This window comes from Schistocerca serialis, chromosome 4 (genome assembly GCF_023864345.2).
Source record: "Schistocerca serialis cubense isolate TAMUIC-IGC-003099 chromosome 4, iqSchSeri2.2, whole genome shotgun sequence".
Taxonomy (NCBI): domain Eukaryota; kingdom Metazoa; phylum Arthropoda; class Insecta; order Orthoptera; family Acrididae; genus Schistocerca; species Schistocerca serialis.
Window position 1 is genome coordinate 705,811,711 of NC_064641.1, and position 19,211 is coordinate 705,830,921.

Sequence of the window (19,211 nt, forward strand, 5' to 3'; positions counted from 1 at the left end):
TCAAGAAGGCCATGGACACGTAAACGACAAAATAGACCTTATTGTAGTAGAACCACCGTTATACGAATTCCTCCGCGAAGTCATAAGTAGTTCCGGAGTTGGAGCAACGATTGGAATGGCAGCTAATATGTTGTTGTAGTTAACGTTTTTAAATTAGATACGAACTTTGTATTATCCTAGAAAATTAAATGGAGATTCGGTAGTATACAGTGGTGTACGTCAGCTGTAGGCGTGTATTGAGTGAATCCTTGTCTGCCATGATTGGTTCGAAGCGTCTATCGGGAAGAAGTGTACAGATTTTCGCATAATGTGCAACAGACACACCTTATGTAGTAGTTTAGTGGGGAGCTGACTGACAAACATAGTTCTGCAATATTTCTTTTTGTAATTAGGTAAGGAAATGTGTTTGAAGTACATGTTTGTCATGTGCTTGGACCCAAATTGATGCCGAACCATGCAGCTAGCCATTGAACTTTTTAACGGTTTTCGTATGAACTTCGCAATGTTTCTTTCCTCTGTCTTCAGTAAATCTAAAAATTCTGTGTTTTGGAAGTGACAACACAGTATGTGACGATATTACACTTTCGTATTTGTGGCGCATATGTGTGGAATACGTAGCATCATTCCATCGCGTATCTTTTGTGTCCATGGGGGAGTGTCGTTTGTAACAAATAGCTTCATGCGTGTCATCGAGTTTGTTTTTATAAATGTTATGCAGATACGATATAGGAAGTATCAGCTGTACACAGTATCATTACTCGTGGTGCATGGGCAACTAGAAATACTGCTGCCGTGTGCAGTCCTGTTAAGGCTACTCATTTTGAAATGTTGAACTAGTTTGACAAATCCTAGAGTCTGCGAAAAAGAGAGATGCTCATGTGTATTACGCATCCATAATCCAAATTTTTGAAACTTCAGTTGTATAATAATAACCGTGTTTGTGATTGCCCCAATCGGCAAGGAAGGTTTTGTTTATAGAAAGTTAACTACAACGCATAAAGTAACACTTATAGAATTAAGTGTGCATTACGTGTCACGAATATTTTTCGTTTCAATATTTCACATTCGGTATTTGGTTACAAATGACACCAGTTCTATGCACGCGACTCAGAACTTTTTGTACCCTACGTCTGACTCAGTTGCCGAACGCTCTTGTCATATGTTTTTAATCTGTCACATTTCTGTCATCAAGAATGACCCCATGTTCTGGCGGTGTGTAAGTGCAAGTAATCGAATTGTATTCAGTTAGGCTAAGTGAAGTGTTCTTACACCAACCTCTGCGTTTACAGCTAGTACGTAAAAAAGTTTAACTTTGTGTCATGGTTACCACTCTATCTTTTCTCGACTTTGTAACTTTAAATAGGTGTCTTGGGGAAATATTTTTTCAGTTTCATTTTTGTTTTCGTCATATTCATTTCCCTCGTTTTATTTGTAGCTATTTTAATTTCTGTGCAAACGTAGCAAGCACAATGCTCCTCAGATGCAGCAAATAATGTTGTAATGAAGTTAATTAGATGCCTTCACTGTGGTGCTGTGGAGTCACTGGGACTTGTTTGCTTCAGTGAATCAGGATGGTTGTGGATCAGGTGCCTCGACATCTGTTTCACAAGATGCAGCCAACAGGAATGTCACCAAAAGAGCTGTCGGAGAATGACGATTTGGCGACGTCATTAGTTCTTGATCCTCATTTGGGTTTTGTTACTCACAAGATGAACATCAGGTACAGTAACTAACATGATATCTCCTCACCACTATTATGTAATGTGGGAAGCAATAGTTTTCAGTAAGAATCTCTTCAAAATAGCTATGTTCCTACAAGTTTTGAATGTAAACACTAGGTATAACAGCTGTAATTTACTTCACACCTTGCTTAATGTAATCTGCATTTGCAAATTATTGCTTGCTATTCTACAAATGTAGGCCATATTCACTGTGAATTCGACACATTTCCTCAGGTTGTACCAGTGTAATCCTAACACTGGTTTCATCATGCTCAACCACTGTTTATGGTGTAGTCTGTATTACTTGTTAATCACTGACAACTTTGGCACTGTGAAAAAGTTCTTTTCACTGAAAAAGACAATGAGATTTGGGTATAGATATGTCAGTTGGTGGGAATACTGTAATCATGTGGCAGTTTCACAGTGTAATGTGTTATTGATCTGTGCAAGAGGACTGTTGCATAGTTATCTTTAGAAATATCGTAAATTAAATGTTTGACCTAGAAACTTGTGATCATTATTTAGCTACTGCTGAAATTCAACTCTTGTTTACATTCTTTTTATGGGAGTATTTGAATAATTAGTATTTTAATCATAAAACTTTACTTATCATCTTGATGTGTAAAAGAACTGGGAAACAAAGAAGGCTGTTAGTAGAAAGGCAAAGGTTTAACTCGTTAGCAACTGTGCAGCCTTAAATTTTTACTGTTCCTTTAGTTCAGTTAAAACCCATGTTGTGGCCTGTGTTGTTGTTGTTGTTGTTGGTACTACTAAAATTATTCATTGCCTTCAGAATGTGAAAAGATAAGGCATAGAAAGATGACAAAAGCTTATACTGAAAGGCTAGCTGCAATTTGTACAGTTTTGTCTTTCTTGCGTTTTACTTCAGTTCTCAGATGTAATTAACAATTCTTTTTACAAACTAAGCTATGACGGAAGGTACTGTAAATGCAGAAAACATGACCAATTAAATAATACGTGCATGTATTGCGTTGGTTTTCAGGTACAGACCTCTAAAAGCAAACAAAGAAGAATTGAAAGGAATCATAGAAGAGTTCATAGTGACACAAAATTATGAAAAGGCATATAATCGTTTAATATCTGGTGAATGGATGCCACGGATGACGCATTTCAAGTCGAAGCAGCAGCAACTGCGCTTAGAGGAACATGTAATATTATTGTAACAGAGTTATTTATTTTTTGTAAACCAGTTTAATGAATTAGCTAACAGACATTTTAAATTGCAGATATATCGCTATTTAAGAGTCTTCGACAAAGATTCTGGTTTCATTATTGAGCCTTGTTATCGATATTCTCTTGAAGGACAGAAAGGTGCAAAGATATCGGCCACAAAAAAATGGTAAGTTTTTGTTTATGTTTATATCTTGCAGAGATCTTGTTATTCCATACCCAAAATAAACAATGTGTACAAAATTGACAGAGTAAACATAAGAGGGTTGATAGGAACCTCTGACATTGAATTATGTTGTAGCTACAGGGTATCTCCTATGTCCATCTATGTAAAGTATTCCGCTATGACTTTCAGATAGAATTGTGTGCACTCCTAAACTTTTATTACAGTTTGGAAAACAAATTTCCTTCAACATTAAAGAAAACATAATCATGCTTCTAGTTAATTGAATACTTGGCAGTCTTGACTGAAAACAGTTTTGTCTTGGCTGAAGCACAGTAAATAAAAATTAAATTTACAGTTGAAAGTAAAGGTTCCTAATGTTTTGTTAACAGTGTCAGTATCATTGCGTTATTAGCAACCATCTGTAATTTTACTTATTTATTTTAAATATTCCAAGTTATGGGCACATAATGTAATGGGAGGTCGTAGTGAAATGCCTATAACCCACAGTTAGGTAAATAGAAAAAAAAACTGCATTAAGAAAGTTTTCGAGGACTAGCTAACATCAGGTTAGACACTGTTTGCCACAGAAAACATATTTTATAATACGTGGTGTGACTGTTGTAGGTCAAGCAAGTAATACTCAGTCAGTTTAGTAAGTTGAGAGACTGAATTTTTCAATGACGAACAAGTGGCACCACGTGTGTGCATGTATGTATGTATGTATCAAATACTAAGAGCTCCTCTCTGATGTTATGTCCCTCCTTCCATAATTTACATGTTATAGATCTGTTTGGTTTTAATAATATGCCAACAAGTTCTTTTACCTTGACTATTGACACTGTTGATTTTTCTCGTTCTAGACTTAATAAGGTGTGATAAAAAAATAACAGGGTTTTTTTAATTTTATGAGCTTTATACATTCGATTTTCAGTTTAAAAAAAAAAAAAAAAACTTCTTGGCACACATGTTCCTGTTGTATATTTGCGTATTCATCTGTTTTGAATATTTAGTGTATTGTTGACTGTTGAAAAGGTCATAAGTGTTTTTGAGTGCTCAGCTAATTTTTACTTTAAAAAAACAATGCCTCAAAGAATTTGAATTAAATTTTGCTTGAAAAATGAAGTAAAGTGTAGCACTGCATTCAAAAAGTCCACAGTAGCTTTTGGCAGATCTACTATCAGTAAGACAAGAGTTTACAAGTAGTATAAACATTTCAAAGGGGGGGGGGGGGGGGAACCTTTGAGGTGACTGCCAAGGAAACCCAATAGCTCATCAATTACTGACGAAAATGTCCAAAGAAGTAATGAAAATGTGTCTGGAAAATCACTAGATCATCATCAGAGAGGTTGCTGATGATGTCAACATATCCTTTGGCTCATACCAAGCAATTTTTTCGGATGTTTTTGATGTGATATGTGTTGCAGCAAAGTTTGATCCAAAGTTGTTGAATTTAGGTAAAAAATGTTGCAAAGTCATTGCGCAGGAATTGCTGAATGAAGTCAACAAGAAGCCAGAACTTCTAAAGAAAGTTATGACATGTGATGAAATAAGATGAACGTTGAAACAAAGGCCCAGTTGTCCCAATGAAAGCTGCCTGAGGAGCCAAGACCGAAAAAAAAATTGAATAGTTTAATCACATTTGATGGTTATTCTCACAGTTTTCTTTGATTACAATGGGTTAGTGGATCATGAGTTCCTGCCCTATGGTTGTAAGGAACACTATCTAGAAGTTAGGAGCCATTTGTGCAAAGCAATCTGAAGAAAACGATGAGAAGTGTGACAAAACCACTCTTGGAAATTGCATAACGATAATGCTCTCCCTGACCCCTCAGTGCTTGTTCTTGACACCTCCCCCCCCCCCCCCCCCCCCTCTTTTTTTATATAAAAACAAAACTCGTATGTTGCCGCAGGCACAGTATTAAGTGAACATGGCCACCTGTGATTTCTTTCTGTTGTTGAGGCTGAAGGAAACCCTGAAAGGATGTTGTTTTACCACCATTGATGAGATAAAAATACAATCGCTGAAGGGGCTAAAACCATAACGAGAGGTCAGTTCAAGAAAGTGCTGGCACATGTGTATGATGCCTGAGGGGGGGTGAACTATTAAAGATTTTTAAGAAAAACAAAAATTCCTTTTAGTTTCTGATCACACTTTTATCACCCTGTCTTGTAAGTTCAATATCATTGCTATGTAATGGAGAATTTGGCAGCAACACTCAGAGTAATTATTAACAAACTTATATAGAGTCATTAATTCTTTCATAATGTATCATTGCATCAAGTGTGCTGTGATGATGTGCGTTTACATGTGCTTGGTAGCAAATACTTAAGATTATCATGTTAGATGGCAGGCCTCCTGGAAGTAACTCATTGGCGTGGTTACATAATTTTTAACCACGATCTGCACACCACCCCAGTGCTTATAGGTATTTCTCAGTGAAAAGACTACACCCTACTTTCAAATATAAATCAGTCATGCTTCACCATTTCATTTGAGCATAACTCGGAAAACAAATTCCCAAAACTAATTAAGCAATGCGAACAAGTGCTGCACAGCTTAGTGGCTTTTTTGAAACACTGTGACAGCATATGAGGCAGATTGGACTTTGTTAAATATTGAAGCATTCATATTACAATTTTAAAGACTTCGTTACTGCAGTTAGCTTTCTCTCGTCCACGAAGATTTGAACACGTGTACCTTTAGAGAAATCAACAGCATTCCATGTTTAACTCCTGGAAGAGCATTAAGATAGGTTGGGATGTTGACAAGGGCCTATAAATTCAGCCCTTTACACTTACGCATATGGATTCGGAGAAGGATACGTTTTGGGAAAGGATAACTGCTGTATTCAATAGCAGTTATGTGCAGACACAAAAAGGAGTGGACTATACAGTGGCAATATTCTTTTGATAGCATTTTTTCACGTTATAATACAGCTATGAAGGTAAAATAACTTATCGTGTTCTGATGACATTGACACATGCCGATGACCCTCATTGATGTAGGTGCTTTACACTACGGTCACTTAGAATAATAATAAAATATCCACATGACCATTTTAAGAAAATCATCATTTTTCTTTTGCACACATTCCACTGTCCCACTCTCCACTGACCACACGTCTTTTGCTCGTTACACTGTTTGCCCTTCCTGTATTGGACACGTACCCTGCCACCCACGGTACCCTTTCTTTGAGGAATACTAGTCATGCAAGGTATGCAGGAGAACTTCTGTGAATTTTGGGTTGAGAAAGAGGTACTGGTGGAAGTAAAATGGTGATTGCATGTCATGAGTTGAACATGGTTAGCTTAGTCGCCAGAGAATTAGCCTGTGAAAGACAGAAGTTTCCAGGTTAAAGAGTCTTAGTCTGGCACACACTTTCTCAATAATCCTGAAGTTGCATCTAATTTGCTGCCCACACTGTTAACTGCTAAAATGAATTTTGCATCTTAATTTCTCCAACTTTCATTTGACCATGTTTTCGTGTAAACGTAGTTATCTGGATGTAATTTGAGATATACTGAAAGGAAAATCGGAGAATAATAACCCATTGCCTAAGAAAAGATGATTTGAAGACTAGACTGTACAGGATATCATATCCGAGAATGCTATTGTGTGTTTTGAGGATGTAATGACTGCGCAATGACAGACCATTCACGTAATTAAGTTCCAAAATGTGCTGCTTTCCCATTGGAAATTGCAGTGGCACTGGTTTCCAAATCCTTTTTAGCTATTCCTGCTACTATGGCTGCGGCTGAATGCAAATTCATTTATGCATGACTTGTTCTTCCAGAAGAAAGGTTTCAGGATATGGGCGCTGTTTGGATTGTACACAGTTTTTTCATGAAAGTACTGGATGAATAAATAAGTGCTTTTCCTGCAGGACAGATGTGATGCAGAGCTTGCATCAAATTAGCTTCTTGTACAAGTTTAAGTAGTTGAGGTATTTTATGTTAAACAGGTTTGTGATATGTCTATAGTTATTAGTTCTATTCAAACTCTTATTATACTATTGCTAATTTCTTCTGCAGTTTTCATTTGTATTAAAAACTTGAATAGGCTACAGGAATCATTATGCTGACTGCATGAAACTTCAGGCCCATTCAAGATGTTGGTGACAAGAGCTTGCAGTGCAGACAAACGTAGCACACAGTGTATGTTGCATCCTACACCAAATGGCAGCTCACAAGCTGTAGTCTGGCTGGGTTGAAGGTGCCACGCTGGATTACGGATACAGGCTGGCTGAACTGAGATGGGCCATTGATGGGCCAGCCTGCCTGACAGGCTAGTGGGCTAGCAGTCAGTAGCACAGGAACTCTGACCACTCTCTTAAACCACCTCCTCATCTGCCTCTCAACATGTCCCCTTCAACCCTCCCCTCAACCTCCCCCTGTGGGTTTGGGGGTAAGAATAGGCCCGCGGTATTCCTGCCTGTCGTAAGAGGCGACTAAAAGGAGTCTCAAACGTTTCGGTCTTTATGTGATGGTCCCCTGTTGGGTTTGACCTCCTTATCTCAAAATCCTTCCGAAGAGCGAGCCGATTGGGGAAGGGCGCCTTACTTGGTGCATTGTGTCCATTGTGCATTGAGACCTTTTGCTAGCTTAATCGTCATTGCATTGCAGTCCTGCCCGCTCTCCAACTCTTGGGCATGGACACGTTCCTGCGTGCATTTTCCGCCATGCACTGTGCAGTGCCACTTTCTGCACTGACAACAAACATGGACTACTTGTCACCTAATATCCAGCATGGTAGCCAGTCCATTGTGGTGGGGCCACCATGTACCCCTGTTGGTTGTAGCCCCCTGACAACACAGGGATCGCTCTGCTGATGGCTGCGCCGTTAACTCCCCATGTATGCCAAGGAGTAGATGCCTATCTCCCAAGGAGTAGATGCCTATCTCCCTGGGGCATCGGGACTCCGGCAGTCTCTTAAGCGTTCTCGGACTCAATTTAATGCTCAGAAACATGATTGGAAAACGTTCCCCTCCGTGGCCACACCGTGGGAGGAGCGTAAGTCTCAGGATAGTAGTGGCAGTTATTCGCCCTAGTTCCTAGTTTGTACGAGAGCTGTTGGGGAGTCTTTCATGTCCACAAAGCCTCAGTTTTTTGTAGAGCATTTAGAGGACAAATTTGGGGAGGTGGAGGGCTTGTCCAAAATGCGCTCTGGGTCAGTTTTGATAAAAACGGCATCCTCTGCCCAGTCGCGAAGGTTACTTGCTTGTGACAAGTTGGGGGATGTTAACGTTACCATCACACCACATAAGAGTTTAAATATGGTCCAGGGTATTATTTTCCATAGTGACCTACTTTTGCAGTCTGATGACGAGCTGCGCGCCAACTTAGAGCGTCGAGGTGTTCATTTCGTCTGGCGCGTTCATCGGGCTCCGAAGGATAATCATGTTGCTACCAGTGCCTTCATCTTGGCCTTCAAGGGTGATACAATACTGGAGAAGATCAAGGTGATGGTCTACGAGTGTGATGTCCCTCCCCCCATGCGGTGCTTCAAGTGCTGGAGGTTTGGCCTTGTCTTCCCGCTGTACTTCCAGCCTCACATGTCGAGATTGCGGACGTCCATCACATCCCAATACTCCATGTGCCCCGTCTCCCATCTGTGTCAACTGTGGCGAGCATCATTCACCTTGCTCGCCAGACTGCAAGATATTACAGAAAGAGTGAAAAATCATGGAATATAAGATCCTGGATCAACTGACCTATACTGAGGCTAAGAGGAAATTTGAACCGTTACATCCTGTGAGAATGTCATCTTCATACGCCGCTGCTACAACACCCGCGCTAGCCCCATCAGTTCAGCGAATTCCAGCCAGATTGCTGAGCCGTACAACTCCACACGCCCCCTTGCCCGTGGGAGGCACTACCCACCCTGTTCCTTCTGCACCACCTACCTCTGATGCACCCCCCCCCCCCCCCCCACCCACCCATTGGGGGCGTCCGTCCCCACTTCTAAGCCGGAGAAGTGACCAACTTCTTCAACTACTCTCGCTCGCAAGGGGTCCCTTGGGTCCCTCCCTTACCAGGTTTCCACAAGCAGCTGGTCATAGGGCTTCGCGATCCTCCTCCGTCCCGGAGGAAGACCTCTAAAGCCAAGGAACTAGCGGTGGCACACACCCCATCGCAACCTTCGAGCTCTGCGTCCGAGATGGTGGAGACCGTGGCGTCTCCTGAGGACCTCGATCTCGCCGGTCCCTCAGACACCTTGGATAGCACTTGTACAGGTGCTAAATCAGTGGCAGCCGGTGACCCAGCGGCGTAATATGCCTCCCCAGTCCCTTCGCACCTTTTCAGCCATGGACAATATCATCCTCCAGTGGCACTGATCTCCGACAACTTCTCAGACTTCACCCGTTCCTCTGCATTGCTCTTCAAGAAACTTGGCTTCTGGCAATGCGAACCCCCGCCCTCCATGGCTATCGGGGTTGTTACAGGAACCGGGCAGGTTATAAAAGGGTATCTGGTGGCGTCTGCATCTACGTCCTCCACTCCCCTCACAGCGAGTCTGTCCCTCTACAAACACCTTTAGAGGCTGTCGCTGTTCAGGTGTGGATGCCAGAGCTGTTACTGTCTGCAGTCTGTATCTTCCACCGGATGGTGATGTCCCGCAGCATGTCCTGGCTGCGCTGATAGCCCAATTGCCGCTCCCCTTTTCTCTTACTGGGTGACTTCAACGCCCATAACCCACTGTGGTTTGGATCAGTGGCAACAGGCCGAGGCGCCACCGTTGAGCATGTATTGGCACAGCTCGAACTTTCCCTTTTAAATGATGGTGCCTTCACGCATTTCAGTGTGGCTCATGGCACATACTAAGCAATCGACCTTTCGATTTGCAGCCCTAACCTCTTACCATCTGTCCAATCGAGGGTGCACAACAACTTTTGCGGTAGTAACCACTTTCCGATCTTTCTGTCATTGCCACAGCGCCACTCTTCTGGGCGCACCTGCAGATGGGCTATGAATAAGGCTGACTGGGACTTGTTCTCCTCCGTTGTTGCTATTGAGCCTCTTTCCAATGTCACCATTGATGTGGTGGTTCACTCCGTCACCACCGGCATCATTACTGCCTCAGAATCTGCTGTTCCCTGTTCTTCTGGGTCCCCTCGGTGGAGGACTGTGCCTTGGTGGTCGCTTGTGATTGCTGAGGTGATTAGAGATCATAGGTGGGCACTCCAGCGTCACAAGTGACATCCCTCATTACCACAACTCATCGCCTTTAGACGGCTCCATGCGCGGGCCTGCCGCCTCATTTGCCAACACAAGCAGGAGTGCTGGGAACGGTATGTCTCCACCATTGGCCTCCATACCTCTCCATCGCAGGTATGGGCCAAGATTCGGCGACTCTATGGCTATCCGACGTCCGTCAGTGTCCCTGAGCTTTCACTGAATGGAGAAGTTTGTACTGACCCAGACACAATTTCCAACAACTTAGCAGAGCGTTTTGCTCAGAGTTCCGCTTCTGCGAGTTACCCACTGACTTTCCGCTCCATTAAAGAGTGGTTAGAGCGTCGGAGCCTTTCATTTCACAAGCGCTATCTTGAATCTTACAATGTTCCATTCAGTGAGTGGGAATTCCAAAGTGCCCTAGCCGCTTGCCCTGATACAGCTTCCGGGCCAGATCACATCCACTGTCAGATGGTGAAACACCTCTCAGCCAGCGACGCCTCCTTGACCTTTACAACCGTATCTGGGTCGAGGGTGAGTTTCTGTTGCAATGGCGGGAAAGCATAGTTATCTCTGTTTTGAAACCTGGCAAGAACCCATTGGAGGTGGACAGCTACCGCCCCATTAGCCTCACCGACGTTCTTTGCAAGTCGCTTGAATGGATGGTGAGCTGGTGGTTGAGTTGGGTACTCGAGTCCCGGGACCTTCTGGCTCCGTCTCGGGGTGTGTTCCGTAAGGACCGCTCTGCCGCTGGCAGTCTGGTGACCCTGGAGTCAGCCATCCGTACAGCCTTTGTCCGCTGTCAGCACCTCGTCGTTCTCTTTTTTGACATGCGGAAGGCATTCGATACGAGCATCGTACCTTCCGCGTGCAAGTTGCGGCCTCCCATAGTCCCCCCCCCCCCCCCCCCCCCCCCCCCCCCCCCCCCCCCCCCCCCCCCCCCCCCGAGTTCAGGAGAACGGGGTGCTGCAGGGATCTGTCTTAAGTGTCTGCCTGTTTTTAATTGCAATTAATGGGCTCACTGCGGCGGTGGGTACGTCTGTCTCAGCGTCCTTTTATGCTGACGACTTCTGCCTCTACTATAGCTGCATTGGCATTGCAGCTGCTGAACGTTAGCTGCAGGGCGCTATTCGCAAGGCGCAGTCTTGGGCTGTAGCGCATGGTTTCCAGTTTTCGCCTGCCAAGACTGCGTTATGCATTTCTGCCGGCGACGCACTGTTTACCCTGAGCCACAGTTTTGTCTTGACGGCGAACCTCTTGCTGTGGTGGAGACGCATCGGTTTTTGGGTGTGGTTTTTGATGCCTGGTCGACTTGGCTCCCTCATGTTCGGCAGTTTAAACAGATGTGTTGGCGGCATCTTAATGCTCTGCGATGCTTGAGCCACACCAGCTGGGGAGCCGACCGATCTACTCTCTTGCAGCTCTACCAGCCGTTAATTTGGTCCTGTCTGAATTTTGAGAGCCTGGCTTATGGTTCAGCATCGCCTTCTGTGTTGCGGGTGCTGGACTGCATCCTTCACAGTGGGATTCGACTTGCCACTGGCGCTTTCCGGACCAGCCCTGTAAACAGCATACTTGTGGAGGCAGGTGTCCCTCCACTGCGGTTACGACGCCAACGTTTACTGGCCGCTTATGGTACACATGTTTGTGGCTTGCCCAGGCATCTTAATTATCGTCTCCTGTTCCCTCAGTTGGTCGTCCATCTCCCAGAATGTCGGCCCTTAGTCGGGTTGTACGATCGCGGTCCGCATCAGAGAGCTTCTCTCCGGGCTTGGGGTTTTGCCTCTTCCACCTCCTTTCCGGGCTCCTTTGCGTACACCCCCGTGGTGTGTGCCTCACCCTTGCCTTCGGTTCGAATTGGCACAGGGCCCGAAGGACTCAGTTTCTCCTGAGGCCTTCCGCCGCCGCTTACTTTCCATCCTTGCCACATATCAGGGCTATGGCATTGTTTACACTGACGATTCGATGGTTGCTGGTCGTGTCGGTTATGCTCTCACTCTAGGAGACTATTACGAACAACACTCATTGCTGCCTGGCTGTAGCGTTTTCACTGCTGAGCTGGTCGCCATCTCTCGTGTCCTAGAGTATATCCGCTCCTGCTCAGGTGAGTCCTTCGTTATCTGTAGCGACTCCCTGAGCAGTTTACGAGCTATCGACCAGTGTTTCCCTCGCTCTCATCTGGCAATGGCTATCCAGGAGTCCCTCCCTACTCTTGCCCGTTGCGGCCGCTCTGTGGTCTTTGTGTGGACCCCAGGCCGTGTTGGGATACCAGGCAATGAACATGTTGGCCGCCTGGCCAAACAGGCCATCAGTAAACCATCTCTGGACATTGGCCTCCCGGAGACTGATTTGCGAGCAGTCTTACGCTGCAAAATTTTCGCACTTTGGGACACTGAATGGTGCGACCTGACCACACCAAACAAACTCCGTCCTATCAAGGAGATGACGAATGTATGGCGGTCATCCATGTGAGCCCCTCGCAGGGACACAGTTGTCCTTTGTCAGCTCAGCATTGGCCTCACCCGCCTGACACACAGCCATTTACTGCACCATGAGGACCCGCCTGTATGTCGCTGCGGGTCGGCTTTGATGGTGGTCCACATTTTGTTGGACTGTCCCCTTTTAACTGTGCTCTGGCAGACGTTTGCGCTGCCTGATAAGCTCCCTGCCCTTCTAACAGATGACAACGCTATGGCAGTCTTAGTTTTGCGTTTTATTCGGGCAGGGGGCTTTTATCACTTAATCTAAGTGTTTGTAGTTTTCTTTTGTGTTGAGTCTGGTCTTTGGCCTATGATTTTAGACTGGGTTTTTTAGTGTGTTTCTGGGTGGTTGCCTTCTCCTTTTTTGCCTCTTATGATCGGCCAACCACTGTCACTCTCTGTGTGATTTTAATTCCTTTTGTGTGGTCTCTGTCTGAGTCTTTCTTGTCCTGTGTCGTCTCTTGTCATCTCCATTGTTCGTTTTTCTTGTGTGTAGATGTTTGAATTTTTTGGAAAAAGGGACCGATGACTGTCGCGGTCTGGTCCCTTCAATCCCACAAACTAACCAACATACCTCCCCTCAACCTGCCATGTCAAGATGCCTTCCTCAACCTGAATCACACAACCCTCCCTGAACATGCTAACCTCAAACTTCCCTTCAACCCCCTCAACCCGCCTCATCAACACGCCCCCTAACATGCCTGCTCAGCCCCCCACCAAGCCCCCAACTTGCCCTGCCAAGCTCCCTCAACCCACATACACCCCTCAACCTACACACCCCTTAACTCCCCCAACCACGGCACACCTCAGTGCCTCCAGCACTTCAACCACTGCTTCAACTCCATGCCCTCAACCTGCACATGCCCCTCAGCCAGTCCCTTTAATCCACACATGCCCCAGCACTGTTTCACCACCTCAACCTGGGTACAGCCTCCCCCCCCCCTCCCCCCGCAAAATTAGGACCCTCCATGTTGCCTCAACCAGCAACATGTGCCTCCCCCTCTCAGCCAGCAAGATGTGCTCATGCACCCTCTCCCTCAACCAGCACCATGTCTCACTTCCACAATCAAGCAAACCGCCTCAGTCACTCCCTCTCAACAAACCCCCTCCTTCTCACCCATGAATTCAAATTGAGTCCTTGCACCTTGACCCACCCACACCCCTTACACATGGAGCCACCCCCTCAACACTGCCTCCATCCATGCAGTCTGTACCTATAAACTGTCCCCTCCCGACTCCTCAGCATACTGCCTCCACTCATTCAAAATAAATAAGTTATTGTAAATGTTTGGTAGATGTGAATGATATTTGTGTAGTTCTTGTTTTGTGCAGTGCCATTGATATTAACAAACATATAGTAAAACTTACTGCCAGAATTAAATTTCAGGATGTATCATGACTCAAATATGGACCATGACTTTTCATAGCCTGTGTTCCTAGCAGCTGAGTTATTCAGGGAGTCATCATAATATAAGGGGCATTCAGAAAGAGATAAGCCAGGGCATAATTACAGAAACCAGTACATGTATATTAGAAGTATTGACCCTGGCTGTTGAGACACTTGTCCCACTGTGACACAGTTCGGTGAATGGCTGTCTCATAAAATTCCTGGGGCTGTGATGTTAACCAGTTCCTCATGTATAGTGAATCCTTTGCCCCTCAGAGCCTTTTTAAGAGTACCAAAAATGGCGTAATCACAGAGGGGTCTGGACTGTATAGAGGGTGGCCAAGAACGTCCCATTTGAATGTCTGCAGGAGTGCTGCAACTGTTGGCCGTGTGAGACTTTGCATTGTCATGGAGCAGAATGACCCCATGGGTGAGATTGCATGGTCGTTTTGATTTGATTGCCTGGTGAAGGGTGGTCAAGGTTTGCAAGTAACGCTGGGCATTCACTGTTGTCCTGTGCTGCAGGAAGTGAATCAGAAGGGGGTCATCTTGATCAAAGGAGAATGTCAGCATAACCTTTCCTGCACTTGTATGGACGGCCTTGGCTTTTTTTGGTGGTCCTGGTCCTGGTCCTGGTCCTGGTCCTGGATGCTTCCACTGGAGATGACGACATTTTGATTCTGGTTCGATGTGATGACATCACGACCCATCTCCAGCCACCTCTCTTGCCAGGAAGGCATTTCCTTCGTGAGCATAGTGCTGCAGATGAACAAGACAGTGGACCGTTCGATACGCTTCTTGGTGTGGTTGAAGACTGTGGGGCACCCATTGGGCACACAGTTTGCACATGTGCAGTTGTTCCTTCATGATGATGTGATCACTTCTGACACTCAATCCGACCATGGCAGCTATGGCTCTCACTGTCACTTGACGGTCCTGGGTAATGACTACAGCCACCAGCTGGACGATGACATCGCTAATTCAGTGTGGTGCTCCAGACCGTGCATCATTGCCTAATGACACACGTCCTTCCCTGAAGCGCTTGTGCCACGTCTTGACCCTTGCAAGGGAAATGCAGTGTTCGCCGTACACTTCTGACATTTGTTGATGAATGTAGATTCCTCCTCCTCCTCCCGCTGTCAGAAAACGACCACCACCTTTTGCTCTTCTGTTGACGCCTGTTACAGTGCGACTGGCAACGTTGGACGATTGATGCATGCTGCTGCTAGCTCTGTCTAGTCATGTGACGTGCATCATGCCCTCTAGTGACAGGCTGTGAACTTCCACACAAGCTGGTTGGGACCATACCTCATTACACATGTCCAGATATTACTCTCCCGTCACCAGTTTGCGAATAGAGACTTCGGCTCATTTCTTTTTGAATGCATCTTATATTATAGCTTCCTTATATTATAGCTTCACCATGTCAGTCAATGTCAAACAGAGGCTGCTTTAGCTTAAATGGTAGTTTTAATTTGTGAATTTTGCCTCTATATATGAAGTTTAGCAAATTGAATCTTTGAACGTGCCTTGACAACTCACTCTGTAAGAGTATTTTGGAAAGGCAAGAACCTGTTTGAGCACCAGTCTGGATTTGGGTTAAAGCTGCTAAGAAGTTTTTGGGAGGAACATTTATTTTGGATGTTGAGTGTAATGGATGTAATTATTACGTTGAGATCTTTTCCTTTTAAGTACTGTAAAATATATAGCCGATTTCCAACCGTAAATAGTGTTTTTGATGAATTAACAGACGCATTGCATTCTGTACAGTGCTTGTGGGACTCCGTATTTGTTGTATATTTATAGTATATGTCTTGGGACTGAGGAATAGATCATCAGCCCCATATTTTTGACGTGATTAAATTTACTTCTGTTATATTATACCTCCATACAGGTACAAGAATGAAAAAATACCATGTTTGGTTGGTTGTATAGCAGAACTGACAGAGGAAGAAGAAGCAATGCTGCTACATCCAGGAAAAAATGATTTTTCTGTGATGTTCAGCTGCCGCAAGAATTGTGCACAACTGTGGCTTGGGCCAGCAGCATTCATAAATCATGATTGTAGAGCAAATTGTAAGGTAAGGATAACAATTTTTGTACTGACTCCTTTACAACTGTATTAATAGTTTAAGATAAAATTTCTCTGTATCATACTTTATCTCAGGAGAAAACATTTATGAAGAACCTACCATTGCATTTTGAACATTTCTGTGCAAATGTAGTGTTTGTCAGTGAAAATGAGGAGGAAGTCAGATTTGTTGTGGCAGAGTCCTTCACTTCTGCAGGACCAGTTTTAATCTGGCTCTGCATCCATTAGCTCCACCGCACCCTTCTCCGACCCTTTCGTGTTCACATACTGAAGGCCTTGCCTTTGATCAGGGTCCCTCATGCTGCGTCCTACAACACCTTAACACACAACATTATAAAACTTGTCTTAGTCATTATTTTATACAAACTTTGGTGGTGATTGAGGTTCTAATAATTGATTTATGCAGCCTGATTTTAAGTTAATTTTTCTTCATCCAAACAGACAGTAATAATGGTACAAAATTATAAATTGTTTCTGTTCGGTCACACAAGTCTTTATGTATGTGTTGTTAAAATTCATTCCACAGTCCCATTCAGACATACCATTTAGTGAGTAAGGAAATTGCAGTAATTGAACTACCATTAACTATCTGTTTTAACTATTTTATGAGAAAACTGTTGAACAAACTTTTACATGTAATCTGGATTACTAAAGTGCGCGTCATTTACGACGGCGGTCGAGTTTAGGTTAGTTCTGCACATCTGACGTCACAAAGCGCAGTCAGCCAATGAACAGAGAACGGCGTTGCCAGAGCTCGACTGCAGTGCAGAGCACGGACGAGTGTCTTCAGTTTAGAAACGTTCAGTCATAAATAAAGTAATTGAACAAAAGCAATGTCTTGAGAGCAGACTTTCTTTTATAGAAAGTTTGGAAAAAGCATTCTTTATACCAATTGCTTCATATTCTATTAATTAATTAAACCAAATAAGCAATAAGCCTCCTAATTCAGGCGATAGCAAGGAAAGGTGTTTGTGTCATTCTCACGAACTTTTCCGCAATAAAGAACAGCGGTAACTGTTTATTTTCTATTGTACTTTGACGAAACGTGAGTAATTCATTGCCATACCAACAGTGTTTGTCTGTATTTTGCGTGACATGTTAAAGTCCTCCAGGAGCTCTCTTAAATGACAAGATGCGTTAGCATAATGTTTAAAGTGTTCAGTTGCTAAGTGAGAGGATCTGAGTTCAAACCTCGTTCGGTGCTTTATATTTTCTGTATTTAAAAACAATATCGAAGTGTCTTACTTCATGAATTTTATTCGTTTGAATGTAATTTTTTGAAATTTCTAGTGCTTTGTCTCTTCATTATAATCATAATAAGTTTTCGGTTATTCTAATTTTGTTCTCCAATATTTCTTTTTACAGCAATTAAAAACAATTAAAAGGCACACATACAATCTTCATGTTATCTGTTTTGTTTGTATATCTTCTCTTCCGCAGTTGCTGTTTTACTATTCATATTGAGATATATTCTTTTGCGACAGTATTAAAAGTATTATTTAGAGCAGAATTTCGGCTCTTACGTTGCTGAGCTACTTGATTGTCGGACGCAATTCTTTGCTTCACTGCTTTGGCAACATGATCATATTCAAAGTTTTCGTCGACTGATCTATGTTTTGGCAAGTATTTGCTGTCCGTTGTGACAAACACAAATTGTTTGTGACTGTGCCTCACTGACAATATATTTTAGTTTTTTCTATGTTTTATTATGTCCACAATTCAGTTTTGTGTACTTTGCCAACTTTGTTTTAATCAGAACTTTTTAGAAAAAAATCGAAATAACTCTGGTATAAATAAAACTTCTATTACAGTCGCGAAAGACGGAATATTTCTCAATATTACATACGACACCTATCTGGTCTTTAAATTAAATGAGATATAGTTATAAGCAAATTTTACATGAAATTTAGGTACATTCTCCACATTTCATTCTCAACATTGTGGCAACTAAAATCGATCATACGGAAAGTCTACGCTATGGACTTTCACCTCTGCAAACTTCTCAAAATTTCGTGCAATAGTTTACTACATTTAATGCTGCACAGTAACTGCATTGAACATCGAAACAAAAATAAGTCATTTATGGGGGGAAGGTATCAGTCTAGAAGAAGTGTAAAAATCAAATTTTTGGGCCAAATGGTTTTTGAGAAATAGAATGATCAGTGTCAAAGCTGTCAGAACACTGTGTGTGTCGGCACAGGCGAGCAGTGCAGTGATGACAAAATCGTGCACAGTGTGGAATGCGGGGAGCACATCTCTGTAGCAGTGAAAGGGTTAATGCGGCCGTGGGGGCTTTACTTCATAAACTGCGCGCTCCCCACTAAATCTAAGTTTGCGAACTCTACTATACTATGGCACTACTTCTCTTGGCGCGTGCGTCATTTGCAACTTGGCAATGCAGCCATCTCCCGCGTCTGGGCGGGAATGCGCGAGCCGCCAAGATAAAAGAATTGAACTATAGCTGTTAACCGCAGCGTCGCTCACATATTAATAGTACTGAAATGCTGAGTGAAGGTAAGTCAGAAAGTGAACTGCAATAGATGCAGAAACTGAAGCTAGTCTCATGTCTGCCTGTTTAGATAAGCGGAACACAAAGTATGAATGAGAACCCCCTCCCAACTACCCCAGCACACAACAACATGATAGGCCTACAGCGTAGCTGCTGATTGGTGCACGCGGACAACTTGGACAGGTGCGGGCTTCTAAGCATCATGCTATTGAAGTAGCTGTGTGTTATTTAGTCTGTATTTTTTGCAACCAGCAGAAACAAAAATTTTAACAGGGGTCTATATTCACTGGTGTAATGAAAGTGTTCCATCCAGTTCATAAATTTAAGTGCCAACTTTTCCTTGTTTTAACTGTCGAAAGTAGAAAAAGTCCATCCCCAAGATTCAGGCCATCTCAATGCCAAATTTCACTGAGATTCCTTCAGTGGTGTAGTCGTGAATAAACGTTTGCTTTTGTATGTGCTATATTATTGTGTGTATGTATGAATTAAACA

The 19,211-nt window shown here is 43.6% G+C and overlaps 1 protein-coding gene across 1 annotated transcript in view; it reads left to right on the forward strand.

Annotated features, from left to right (window-relative positions):
* The first annotated feature begins 110 nt into the window (after positions 1–110).
* The window catches only part of LOC126473219 (uncharacterized), a 45,518-nt gene continuing 26,417 nt past the window's right edge, over positions 111–19,211 (forward strand). The window contains exons 1-5 of the mRNA XM_050100129.1: positions 111–392; positions 1,563–1,720; positions 2,725–2,890; positions 2,969–3,081; positions 16,013–16,199. Coding sequence (XP_049956086.1) covers positions 1,572–1,720; positions 2,725–2,890; positions 2,969–3,081; positions 16,013–16,199 — 615 coding nt within the window. The 5' untranslated portion in view covers positions 111–392; positions 1,563–1,571. The remainder of the gene's footprint in view (positions 393–1,562; positions 1,721–2,724; positions 2,891–2,968; positions 3,082–16,012; positions 16,200–19,211) is intronic.